This window comes from Nannospalax galili, unplaced genomic scaffold (genome assembly GCF_000622305.1).
Source record: "Nannospalax galili isolate Female #2095 unplaced genomic scaffold, S.galili_v1.0 scaffold302, whole genome shotgun sequence".
NCBI lineage: Eukaryota > Metazoa > Chordata > Mammalia > Rodentia > Spalacidae > Nannospalax > Nannospalax galili.
This window is the reverse complement of record NW_008350120.1, coordinates 2,288,965-2,302,505: the sequence shown is the minus strand read 5'-3', so window position 1 is coordinate 2,302,505 and position 13,541 is coordinate 2,288,965. Positions and strand designations below refer to the sequence as shown.

The 13,541-nt window shown below is 47.5% G+C and overlaps 1 protein-coding gene across 4 annotated transcripts in view; it reads right to left on the bottom strand.

Moving 5' to 3' along the window:
• Positions 1-266: 266 nt before the first annotated feature.
• The window catches only part of Actr3b (actin related protein 3B), a 93,622-nt gene continuing 80,347 nt past the window's right edge, over positions 267-13,541 (bottom strand). For 2 of the 4 annotated variants that reach the window (XM_008847257.3, XM_017801716.2), the window contains 3 exons: positions 3,063-3,188; positions 2,237-2,320; positions 268-1,129 (listed from right to left, as the gene is read on the bottom strand). In XM_008847257.3, coding sequence (XP_008845479.1) covers positions 1,034-1,129; positions 2,237-2,320; positions 3,063-3,188 — 306 coding nt within the window. In that variant the 3' untranslated portion in view covers positions 268-1,033. Of the gene's footprint in view, positions 1,130-2,236; positions 2,321-3,062; positions 3,189-13,541 lie in introns of all 4 variants that reach the window. The other 2 variants (XM_008847255.3, XM_008847256.3) reach the window with 2 other exon arrangements.

Here is a 13,541-nt window from a genome sequence, read left to right as displayed (position 1 = left end):
TAGGCCAGCAGTCGTCTGTCCACCCAGCAGATGTGGGAGCAGCACTAAAAATTCCCAAGAAGGGATTCCGAGGTCATGAGGACGACCGCATGCTGCAACGGGGTCTCTGCAGACTAGATAAGCAGCATCATTTGAAGACGCTACCTTCCACACACAGTATCAATTATCAAACCCCTGGTGATGTGAAACCAAGTTCAATGTTCTCCGAAAGGGTGGCGGGGCCAAAAGACACCACACAGCGCAGTATAAAGATTATAACAGCTTTTATTACAATGCTGCGAGATAAATTTCATCCAACACTCAGCAACATCAAACCATCATCATCTTCTACAGTTTCAGAGAGCTCAGACAAAAACTAGCAGACTCGTCTTCGGTAACTCCCACATGGTACTGCTTAGTGTCCAGACTTCAGGTCACCACAATACTGTGTAATCACTTTCTAACAAACATGGCAAAAAGTCTGCTGGGTTTTGTCTGCCTATAAATAGAACATGCCTCACAAGGTAAAACTTTACCACAGAAGTCCATGACATCAACACCTGCTCGTGCTCAGTATCAGCCAGTTGTACCAAATACCATAAAATACAAAATGATAGGAAATATAAACATTGATTTGTATTTCAAGTTTATAACATTTTATTTACAAAAATAGGCTGGGAGAGCGAGGGCTCCACCCCACATTCTTTCCTGGGAAAACTATTTTTCCTCTTGTCTTCCTGTAACAGTTTTTCAAGTTGCAATGAATTCCTTCGGAGCTTAATTTGTCAACTAGAAGCTCAGATGGAGAGAGGAGAGAAAATGGGGGTGGGGGTGAGAAGGAGGGGAAGGGAAAATGGGAGGGCAGGGAGCAGTGGCACCTGGGTAATGGCTTTACTGGAAAGACTGCACGGGCCCCATGCACTGGGCGATGCAAGCACACTGCTCGGACACCAACACCACACGCCGCTATCTACAGGAGCCGCGGCTGCTCTGGGCTCTGAAGGACACTTGTTCCCCAACACGACATGGTCAAACAACAGTTCCAAGGCAGACACTAGGACATGACTCCGAACACGGGGTTGTGGCGGCAGATGCTGGGGCCGCACTCTTCGTAGTCCTTCTTTGTGTGGCAGACCTGAAAGAACTCGGGCTGCAAGAGGACAAGATGAGGAACAGGTGGAGGATGTCCACTGAGCAGAGGGGCGGGGGCTCTCCTTATCCTGAGCCTCCCCCTGCCCACCACTGTCCTAATTTGGACCCAGGTGACGTATTGGGTCACTAAACAGAAATTCATTTCATTTGTTACAGAATTTGCTCATGAATCCCCAAGCACTGGGAAACCACAAATGTACTCAGCTCCCACTTCCTAGGGTCAAATATACTGTGGCCTAAATGAAAAATGTATTAGCTGTTAACAAACTCAAGGGGGGAATAATCACCCAGAAAAGGCCCAGGAGGGTCTGAGGAAATGTGCAGGTGGCTCCGTTAACAGAGCTCTTGCCACATTAGCATGAGGACCTGAGTTCTATCTCTTGTAAAAGCCAGGTGTAGTAACACACACCTGTAATCCCACTGCTGGGGAGACAGAGACAGATGGATCCCTAAAGCTCACTGGCCAGTCAGTCTAAGCTAATTAGAGAACCAGTTCCCAGTGAGAGGCCCTGTCTCAAAAAATAAGATGAAATGATTGAGGAAGACACTCAGTGTTGAGTGTGCGCGTGTGCCCGTGCACACACACACACACACACACACACACACAACTTGCAGGTGCCTCCCTTCACTGGTGAGACATCAGCACAAAGCTGGACCCTTTCTTCACTGTGAGGTTTTATCATCCAGGGTCGCTGAGCTTTAACAAGGGGAATGGGCATTCCAAAGTCATTTTTGTTCTGCCAGTGGATGTGGAACTGGAGTGTGTGTTCTAGCCCCTTTGAGAGAAGGGACAGGGTACACACACACACACACACACACACACACACACACACACACACACGAAAAGGCCCTAAGATTAATGGTTAATATAGGATGCTTTAGATTACTTTTAGGTTCACATACCCATATTTATCTGTTATCCACAATTACTAGGGTGCTTATGAATTCTATGTACAATTTAAATGATCACTAACATTTTTATATCAAACAGGATTTTGTCCATTTAAAGCCATGCAAATAGAACGCATGCTATTTGACTTTCACAGACCATGCTAGGCCAAACTCAACAGGGACTGACAGCACAGCACTCCAGAGAGGGACTTACAGTCGAGGCCAACATGGAGCCTCCGAACCACACGGCATAGCGCTGCATGTGATGTGTTATGACCTGCACCTCCACAGGCTTCGGCTACAAAGGAAAGCAGTTCACATTCAGTCTGCACACTTGCTCTAACGGTTGACTCGCTCTAACGGTCTGCACACTTGCTCTAACGGTCTGCTCGCTCTGATGGTCTGCTCGCTCTAACGGTCTGCCTCCTCCTGGGCCCATATCCCCTCACATTCAGATCCCACGATGACCCAGCCACGCTGCTGTGCCAGTCCCGGGGGTTCAGGGAACAAGGCTCACGTGGCCAGCACGGATCCTCTCACAGCACTAAAAGCATCTTACAGGGGAAAAAATCCAAACGACTAGCCTGATTATTTCAATCAAAAGAATCAGATGGCTTAGTGCAGTAGACAGAAATCAGTCCTCAAGCATTAAAACAGAACAAAACCCCAAACCAGCGACCACCAAAGCCCATCCTGGGCAGAAGTCCACGTAACACCCCAGTCAGTTAAGAACTTTGACAGTGGAGAGGCAGACCCAATTCTCTGCACACATCAGGTGTTTTAGTTCACTGAGAATATTTCCTCACCACAGGCCTAGCTCACCTCTGTAGGATTTTGGTCATCTGCCCTGCCCCCTGCCATACTTGATTTCTTACAAAGGAGGGTGTCACTGTTTTAATTCCCCAATGAGTTCAGGCATCAAACTTCAGCTGTCTCCTCACAGTAAGGCTAAGAAAGCGGTTTACCTCACACTGCTTTATGAGAAGAGTGCACCTGTGAGCTGCACACAGCCTCCTCCCTTTATGCACACGGCCTCCTACCTTTATCCTGCCGCCACTGAGCTCCTCACTGAGCTTTAACCTGGCGTCCACCACTCTTTTCAAATCTCTCTGCAGACGGCGTCCAAAATCCCTGAACATCGTGGACCCTCCTGAAAGCACAATGTTCTGAAAGACAGAAGTGGAGGGCAGCTTTGTGTGAAACGCATTACGTGTGTGAGGTGTGGCCCATGGTGGCCCAGCTCATGAGGACTGCTCCAGTGACTACCAGACTGACACCTAAGCAGAGCTGTGAGAAACCAGCAGACAGCTGCCCAGGCCACACCTGCTGCACCTCCCCTCTCCCCAGCCTCAAGGTACCAGGCACTCCATGGGCCACAGAGTCCCTCGGTGTCCAGACTTTGGGAGCTGGCCACACCAGAACATCACAGGGCTGCTGACTGCACGGTGCCTGCCTGCTGGAGAAGCAGAGCCTGGATGTGGGCTGGGGCCGTGAAGACTTCCCCTCCCCACTTCTGCCCTGGGCCTGATTCTCCGGACTCCCCACCTTGCCTCTCTGGTGTCTGGTGCTGAGGCCTGATTCTCCTCACAGCCCGGCCATGCAGCTGTCTGTCTAATAAGCTTCTTACCCCCAACAATCCATCCGAGAATTCTCCTTGAACCCCTGACCCAAGATCTTTCACTAGCCAAAAAGCAGTGCATTTCCCCCATGGCAGCGAACAGCCATCACTCCCCTGAGCACCCCTCCAACTGTGCCCTAGTGAAATGCACCGCACCTTTGCTGCTGCAGCCCCCGCAGCCCAGGCGGGGCCTCACAAGAACCAAGAAGCCAGACAAGCTATGGGGACTGACAAATGGGCTCTGGGCAAATCACTAACACCGGATGGTTGGCTGTTCTACCTTTATAACCAACTGGCCTTCTGATTCATACTGGAAGCTCTGGGGATGGGGGTGTGGTGGGGATGACACGGAAGAAAGCATACTCAAATGATCTGGGGAAACATTTTCAAATGAACCCTCCCTCTGCTCACAGCCCCTTCAGCAAGCAGGCCTGTCATGTGACCACATCGAGCATCCAGACTGCCTGACAGGTTACAATGAAAGGCCACAGTTCTGTTCTCTCAGGCTATAGGGCATTCCTTAAGACAATGAAAGTGAAATTGTCCTCATTTAACTTTCTGACAGAAAATATCATTTGAGGAAACTATAAAGAAAATAAAAACCATCCTTTAAGGAGCCAAGAGTCCTCCTTCGTGGCCCTGCCTTCCAGGACACCAACTAGCTGTGGGGCCTCTGAGCCAGGCACTCCCCTGCCAGCAACTCTCTTACAGACCCAGGGCCAGAATGCAGAGTATGCAGGCTCATTATCCCTGGGCCCAGATTATGGCTACAAGTGCATCTGCTGTGCTCACTGCGGCCCTCTGCCAGTGCTGGGAGGCAGCAGGAGAGGCAGCATTTGAGGGGCAGGAAGGGGCAGGAAGGGGTAGGAGGAAGAGGAGGAGGAAGAGGGGGAGGAGGGCCAGGCGAAGCCCCACAGAGCTGGTCTTCTGCTGGGGACCTGCTCCAGTTGCAACCCGAGTGTCTGTGGAGAGAAATGTCAACTCTAATAGCTTGCCAAGGTTGGGCAAGCTGCCAGGAGCCCAGCCGCTGGGTGAAGACCCTCAGGGGAACGCTTTGCAAGGCCATGGGAACCGCAGTCGAGTGCCACTGAGGCCTCCAGGGGGATGTCTCTGGGAGGGTTTGGGAGTGGCCTTGCAGGCAGTGTGAAGTGCTCCTGGGGTAAATCTTTTTGGACTCTGCAGCGGAGAGGTCCACAGAGGCCACGCCCTGACTGGAGCTTGCCTGGGCTCTCTATCAACAGGAAGTCACACTGAGAAGGTGGCCCCTGTGCCCACCTTCCTCACGGAGTCCAGCTAGGAACACACGTGCTGCACAAAGCACCTGCTGGAGGCTCCACACTACCAGAAGTGTGCCATCCATCATCGCCTGGGCCTCATGGTACAAGCACTTGGTCCTTGAAGTTCTGAGGGCCCAGTGAATGGGGAAAAGCAGGCCTCTGCCAAAACCTTCCATGGAGAGGCTCGCTCCTACACCCCTCACCGCCCAGACACCAGGCAGTAAGGAGCACCTGCCTCCAAGTCCACATTTCCCGGATCAGTATCCTGATCATACGGTCCTCTGTCTCCATGTAGAGAAGCCCTTAGGGGCAAAGGGTGGCTGTCAGGGATCAGGGCCCATGACCACAGTTAGGCTGAGCTCAGAGTGGCTACCAGCAGTCGGGTAAAGTGGCATCAAAAGGTGAAACAAGGGGCTGGAGAGGTGGCTCAGTGGTTAGGAGACTGGCTGCTCTTGCAGAGGGCCCAGGTTTGGTTCCCAACACTCACATGGCAGCTAACAACCATCTGTAACTCCAGTTCCAGGGGATCCAATGCCCTCTTCTGACCTCCCTCGGGCATTGTACAACATGGGTGTACTTATATACACACAGGCAATACACTCATACACATAAAATAATACATAATTTTTTTTTTGTCTTTTTGAGACAGGGTCTCCCTGTAGCCCCAGCTGTCCTGGAACTCACTATGTAGACCAGGCTGGCCTTGAACTCAGAGATCTGCCTGCCTCTGCCTCCCAAGTGCTGGGACTACAGGCATGTGCCACCATGCCCAGTGACATAAAATATTTTTAAAGGTGAAGCAAGTGGTGATTTTAAATAATGGATGTCTCTGACCCAGCTCCTCTTAGACATGGATCTTAGCCTGGCAACACTTTTGGATGCTTCACATAATTTTTACTGTTAAGAATAACTTAGGAGTGTCCTTGATACTCAGATCATCCTTAGGAAAAGCCCCAAGTGGCCGCTGGTCCCTCTCTCAAATTAATGGCTAGATGGACGATTATTTTCTAGAGCAGTAGACCCATCCACTCTAAGAAGTGAGGTGGATGGAGGGAAGGGAGTGGGCATCCTTGTCTTGTTCCTGATTTTAGTGGAAATGCTTTGATTTTTCTCTGCTTAGCATGATGTTGTCAGTGGGCTTGCTGTATGTTGCCTTTACAATGTTGAGATATGTCCCCTGTATCCCTAGACTCTCAAGGGCTTTTATCATGAACTGACGCTGGACTGTGACAAAGGCCTCTTTTGCATTAACGAGATAATTGTATGCTACATATGTCACAGGAGTAACCAATCACTTTCTGATTGGATTTAAGGCTCCACAAGATGAAATCCGTATCAGGTATGGTATGGATTTCAGCACTGTAACCGTGTCAGCACTGTTATCACAGCCATGGACCTGTGGCTAGATAGTCATAGGCCCTAAGGGAGAACCCACTACTATTACTCCGCTAAGCAGACACAGGATTAAACCTACTCCCAATGACTTATTGCTACACCACAGAGTAGTGCATCTCTCAACTCTCATCAGAGAAGTTTCTTTCCCCAGTACACGACAATTAGCAGAGACCCACAACTAGTCAAAGCGCCGGAATAAGAGGCTGGCGTGCTGGGTCCTGCGTGGGACAGCTATTTCATACCCTCCTTCTAAGGCTCGGGGTCATGATGGACGAGGGAGGAAAGACTGTAAGAGCAGAGGTGGTGAGCGACACAAGGACACAGTGTTTTCGGACACAGCAGGGAAGCCACACGTATGAACTCACAGCAGTTGTGTCAGCATGCACAGACCTGCACAAGGTCAAGCCAGACGACATCCCAGTGTGCAGAGGAGGTGGACGCCACGTCCCACTCCTAGCTGAGGGCTACTAGCAGCTGTTTCCATGTTGTCTGCTTAGCTCTAAAATGCATACCCTCCTCTCACCTGTCTGCCTGTGTGCGTGCTCATATGCAGAGTATCAATCAGGAAAGCCTATCCAACATAAGTACCCCTGAAGAATGCTCAGTCCTCCCTTGGGCTCAAATCTAGATTCTTAGAGGGGCCATGACCTTGAAAAAGCCAGGAAACACACAAATCATACTTTAAGAAACATACTCTCCATCATCCTAGAGAAAGACATTTTAGAAACAATAGTTTACATCTCCTAACAGCATGCATTTCAGATTTTCCCAGAAAAAGAATTGTGCTTGTTTCTGACATTTTAAAAAGTCGAGGGCTGAAGAGATGCTCAATGGTTAAGAGTACTGGCTGCTCTTACAAAGGACCTGGGACCCACATGGTGGCTAACAACCATCCTTAACTCCAGTTCCAGGAGATCTGACACCTTCTTCTGACCTCTGCAGCATTGCATGACACAGGTACACATATACATACAGGCAATACACTCATGCCCATAAAATAAAAATAATAAATTTTTAAATGGAAGACTGGGCTGGGGAATCAGCTCTGTGGGTAAAAGTACCAGCCACCCAAGTCTGAGGACCTGAGTTTGATCCTCAAAACCCACATAAAGACAGTAGTGCGCATCTGTGATCCCAGCTCTCCTAAAGTGAGACCACAAGGGAAGGCAGGAGCCCGAGGAAGCCCGTGGGCCAGCTAGCCTGGCTGGTGTCCGCAGCAGCAAACAAGAAACCCCATCTCAAACAAGGAGAAGCACGTCCAAGGTTGTCTGACCCCAAACACACCTGTGCTCATTCCCAGGCATGCCCACATATATACACACACAAAAGAAAACTTTTTTAATATATTTTTATTATTATTATGTGTATGAGTGCATTGCCTGCATGTAAGTGAGTGCACCTGTGTCGTGCAATGCCGTGGAGATCAGAATAGGGCTTTGGATTCCCCTGGAACTGGAGTTAAGGATGGTTTGTAGCCTCCATGTGGGTGCTGGGAATTGAACCCAGGTCCTCTGCAAGAGCAGTCAGTGCTCTTAACCGCTGAGCCATCTCTCCAGTCCCAAGAAAATAAATTTTTTTTTTGGTCTTTTTGAGACAGGGTCTCCCTGTAGCCCCAGCTACCCTGGATTCACTATGGAGACCAGGCTGGCCTCAAACTCAGAGATCTGCCTGTCTCTGCCTTCCGAGTGCTGGGATTAAAGGCATGTGCCACCATGCCCAGCTGAAAACATTTTTTAAGTAAAAGAAAAGTCATTCTGTGCCTGAATCTAGTGTTCACCACAGCATAGGTGACAAACCTCAAGTGCCTGACAGGCTCAGAGGTGTGGCGGCTCTGCGGGCTCAGAGCCTGGGTGTGCAGAGCAGGCAGGGCCCCTGTACGAGGGCACATTGTCCCTCAGGTGTCCCTCACACACCTCTGAGAACACTGTGACTGTGTCAGCTGTATGGAGACCCCTGAGCAAGAGCCAGGGCATTTCAGAAACAGGCGACCAGCTCAAGACACGGCAAGGTCGCAGCCCAGTAACAGATAAGGGTCCACAGCCCACTCTCATGCTGCCTGCGTGCTCTCCCAAGTGCTTAACTGGGAAGCGGGAAACAGTCCATGAGCTGAGAACGCAGTCCAGCAGTCACCCTGCTCACTCCACCAAGGTCAGTGTGGGTGGAGTGGCTGACAGCTACGAGCCTTGCAGCATGACAGAGCTGAGGAACGCCCAGCATGGCCACCGGCAGGTGTGGTAGCCCCTGTCATCAGGAAGGTTCTGCAGAAGGTAAGGTGCTCGGAAAGCAGCCGATGAGTATCAACAATGGGAATACAATGGGGCTGGAGAGACAGCTCAGCGGTTAAGAGCACTGGCTGCTCTTGCAGAGGACCTGGGTTCAGTTCCAGCACCCACACAGCGCTAACAACCATCTGGAACTCCAGTTCCAGGGGATCTAGCACCCTTTTCTGACCTCTGCAGGCACTGCATAATGCAGGAACACTTACATAAATGCAGGCAAATACACATAAAAAATAATAAAACGTTTCCTCCTATTGAGTGGCCTTTAAGTCCTATTAGGCAGCTGTTGATTACCCAAGATGAAACCACCACCGCCCCAATAGAGTTTGCTGTGCCGGTCACTGTTAGGAATTTTAGGCCTTGAAGCGGGGGTTGGACCATCAATTGATGTTCTCCCTCAGCTTGCACAGTGCTCCCCAAAGCTATGAGAGCTAGCCTGCAGGGGAGGGGGCCTCCAGGTCAGTTCCAGCGCCACTGCTCCAAATCCTGTGTCCAGAGTATGTCCTGCTTCACCAATAGGGTACTGTAAACCTAGCCAAAGCCACATGGCTGGAGAGGTCATAGATCTTAGAGAAAATCCCAAAGCTGTCACATCACTAGACAAATGTAATTTCTTGCTATGTGCAAAATATGGATCCTTCTATTTAATCACCAGTCACCACGCATCAAAGCAGCTTCTTTTGCAACAGAAAGAGATTATTAGAGTTCCACAACTGGTCACACACAGAGATCATCTGTGACTTGCCCAAGCCTAAGTGGCATATGTACCATGGAACTTCTCTCTACACCTAAGGCTCACAGAACATAGTGACCAAGGGGTAGAGAGAACACTAATGCATTTCTCACTGCTCATCAACAAAGCTCCCTCATGCAACAGAGGGCCATGAACAGAAAGGGACACAAATGGCCAAAGTGTAGAGAATAAGACCCTGCAGAGTGTGGGTCCTTATACAGGTCCTTATACATATTAAACTCTACCCACCCAGGGCTGAGGGACCATTGTAGAAGAGGGGGCAGAAAGCCAGGGAGGAGGTGCTTGACCATAAGGAAACAGAGTCCTCCAGGCTCCTGGAACCTTGCTCATATGAACCTAGAGCAATGGTGTCGCCATGCACAAGATCCATGCAAAATCAAGCAGACAAAAACCCGGCACAGACTTGGGGAAATGGGCAGCAGATCTCAAACTTAGATGAAGAACTATTGGCAGCTGATTACTGCTGGGTGAGGAAGAGCTGATCTTCTTTAAGGAAGGGACTGTACATAGACTGACTAGACCTCAGTGGATGAACTTGTACTGAAGGATGTCTGAGGACATTAACTTGACCAGCTAGGCCTTAACACAAATGACAGAATGTATGAAATCTGGGGCGGGGGGCTATAGAAGGGGCTAATGGGGAAGGGGGTATAAAGATTATTAAGCTGTTCTGTATGAAATACACAAAAATTCAATTAAAAATTTTGCAAAAATGAATTAATTTTTTAACAAAAGAATGGGAACACAAGAACTAACAGAGGAACAGAATGGGCACAGACAGTTTTAAGGACTAAATTTACAGTGTGCACAGCTGTATAAACATTCCAGCAACAGCAAGAGACCAGGGGAAAAAGTTCCTGGGAGCGGTCAGTGGAGGGATGATGCAGGATCAGGTCCCCCTCAACCATGAAGTGGATAGATGGCCTTGCGGACTCAGTCACCCGAAAAGTGTCCTTTGTGAGGGCTCACTGGCTATGCTGCCCTCCCCAGTCAGCTTTCCACCCTGTGAGCAAGACATCTGAATCAGAGGCATCACAGGCTTTTGTGTTGACTTTGTTGAGGCAGAAAATTGATCAAGCACAGAATAGGGTTTAAAACGCAATTCAGTTCACATTAAAAATCTTAGAGCAACAACTGAACTTAATGGAAATTCCTTCTCCTTCGCTAAAACTTATACAGGGTAAGGCATAGGGCTTGCTGATAATCTGAACGATTCATCTCAAACTAGTTAAACAAACAAACAAACAAACAAAAAAAAAGGCACTGAAGGAGAGAAAGTCTGTGATTTAAAAACTTCTATTAAGTGAGCTTCCCCAACAGAACTGAGAGTGGGATTTCAGAAACAAAATCTGCGACATGGTAATTGTAACACACAATGACAACATCCCATAATAATTAAGATAACTTGCATCTACAACGGTTATTTCTTTCTCAAGGAAATGTCTACTCGTGGGCTTGAGATGCAGCTCAGTGGTAGAGCCTGCCTGGCATGCACAAGGCCAAGGGTTCAATCTCCAGCATCAAATAAAACTTCTACTTTTTTTTTTTTTTTTTTTTTTTTTTTTGAGACAGGGTCTTCCTGGCACTTGATGTGTAGACCAGGCTGGCCTTGATCTCAGGGCTCCACCTGCCTCTGCCTCCCAAGTACTGGGATTAAAGGTGTGCGCCACCACGCCCAACTCACTTTTTAAAATATCACTGTAAACAGCTCTTTCAAAACATTTAAATCCCATTTCAAGAGAAAAGGGCAGATAAGAGGCCAACAAACTGATATGATCCAGTTCCTCCTTCAAGACAGTGTCTTGCTATGTCAACTCAATCTGGCCCCAATCCTATTTTGAAGGATCAGGATCCACCACCACACCCAGCTACTGTGAGGAATTCGTTAAACCATTTTACACTTGAAAACATTTTTTATTTAGAAATAACATCAAGCTTAGTTAAGTGACACAGCAAATTAGCCCACTGTGAACACTTAGGAATGTTCTCACCTTTAACACAGGGTAACTCACTGTGAGCACCTAGTGTTCTCACTTTTAATACAGATTAACTCACTGTGAGCACTTCGTGTCCTCACCTGGTTTGTGGGCTGTGCTCCCGCCCACCACCACCTTCCTTTTCGGTCATCCAAGAGAAAAGAGTCCCTTCCTCCTACACACTTGAAATGTGTGTTTACTAAAAGCAGGAGCGTACACTGTCGTCGTCACAACTCAGCTGATATCAACCACTCTCCCCTTCCAATCTTGTTACTTTGTCTATTAATATCCTTCAAAGCATTTTCCCTCCGGTCCAAGATCCAGTCTGATTTTGCATTTATTTGTCATATCTCTACAATGGATTTCTTAATTGAAAATTAATTTCCTAGGGGGTGAATGGAGATGTTCACTGTGATACTTCAATGTTCTGCAAGGTCCTGAGCTGTACCCAGAGGATAATATACAAGATTTGTGTTTGGCTCATCCACATCATCAGAGAGGCGGCACTACACATATGACCAAATGACTTTACAGAAATCACCAAGGTACCTCACTAGGGAAAGAGCAGCTTTAAAAAAATAATAATTTATTGAGAATTTCATACATGCATATAAGGTGTTCTGATCAAATCCACGCCTACTCCCTCCCCTCCAACTCCTCCCATATCTCCCCATCACTTCTGTCTGATAACTTCATGTAGTCTTTCTTCTTCTTTTATTTTTTTAATGGGGCTTTGGCTACTCTAACAGGGAAAGAGCAGCTTTAACAGACGATGCCAAAGCAACTGATATCCACAGGGAGAAAAATGAGCCTTCAGTTATCATCTTACTTCAGACATCCAAGTTAACTCAATGGACCATGGACTTCAATATAAGAGCTAAATGTACACAATTTCTAAAACTATCTAAACATAAATATCCATATAGACATATACATACTTTAACATTTTTTTTTCATAACTTGGAGATAGACAAGAGCTTAGATGGTACATAAAAAGCAGAAACCATAAACAAAAAATATAAGTTGGAGTTTCTGAATTAAACTTTTCTGTTCTTGAAAATACACAAATAAGTTAAGACAATGCATGGACTAAAACAAAATCTACAACACACATACACACACACACACACACCCCTACCCCTGACCAAAGAATATATAAAGAACCTTTATAAACCAATAATTTTAGAAATTCAATAAAACATGGGTAAAAGTCTAGACATTTCACCAAAGAGAGAAATGCCCAGAAAGAACCTGGAACAACAGAAACCATCACCTGTGCAGGACACACAACGCACATGTGCCACACTTGAGACATGAACCTGGAGCTGGTGTCCAGTGCTGGAGGTGCAAACAGGGTAACCACTGTGGAGAAAGTAATTTTGATACAAATCAGCTGTACACTCACCAGGAGACAAGGCAGCTAAATGCCTAGATCTTTACCCAAGGGAGATAATTTATCTTGTAGTAAAATACTCAAGACTGGAAACAAATTTCCATCAGCAACAGAAATGCATGAATAGCCATAGGTCAGGAAGCTATCCAGCAATCAAAGGGAATAAACTAAACACATGCAACTCAGAAACCTTCCCTGGCTAAGGAAGGCAGGAACAAGAACAGACTCGCCCCATCCGTGTGCACCCTCTGGGTGGAGGGGAAGACACCGGGCCATTTCTGAGGGCAGTGGCCTTCTGTCCCAAGCTGCTATAATTCCACAGGTGTAACTGTCAAATCTTCTTGATCTGTACTTACGTTGTATTTAAAGGTGAACTTTTGAAAACAGAGCAATGTAGTAGGAAGAGATGGAATCAAGACAGGGCTGAGCTCACTGGAGTCAACAATGGAACTGAGGCTTTGGGGAGAAGGAAGCCCACTGGACATGAGCCTCTAATTATTTTCTTAGTGAACCGATCCCTCTATGAGGAAGCAAGATTAGAACAAGCACCCAGACTTATTTGATGAATTTAAGATATAACCTCCAGCCGGGGGCCTTGTAGTCCCAGCACTTGGGAGGCAGAGGCAGGCGGATCTCTGTGAGTTCAAGGCCAGCCTGGTCTACACAGTGAGTTCCAGGACAGCTGGGGCTACAGGGAGTCCCCGTCTCAAAAGGACCAAAATATATATATATATATATATATATATATATATAACCTGCATCAAGTTCACATTATCTGTATATCACAAAATTTTTCACCAAGAAAATTAAGATAATAGCAAATGCCT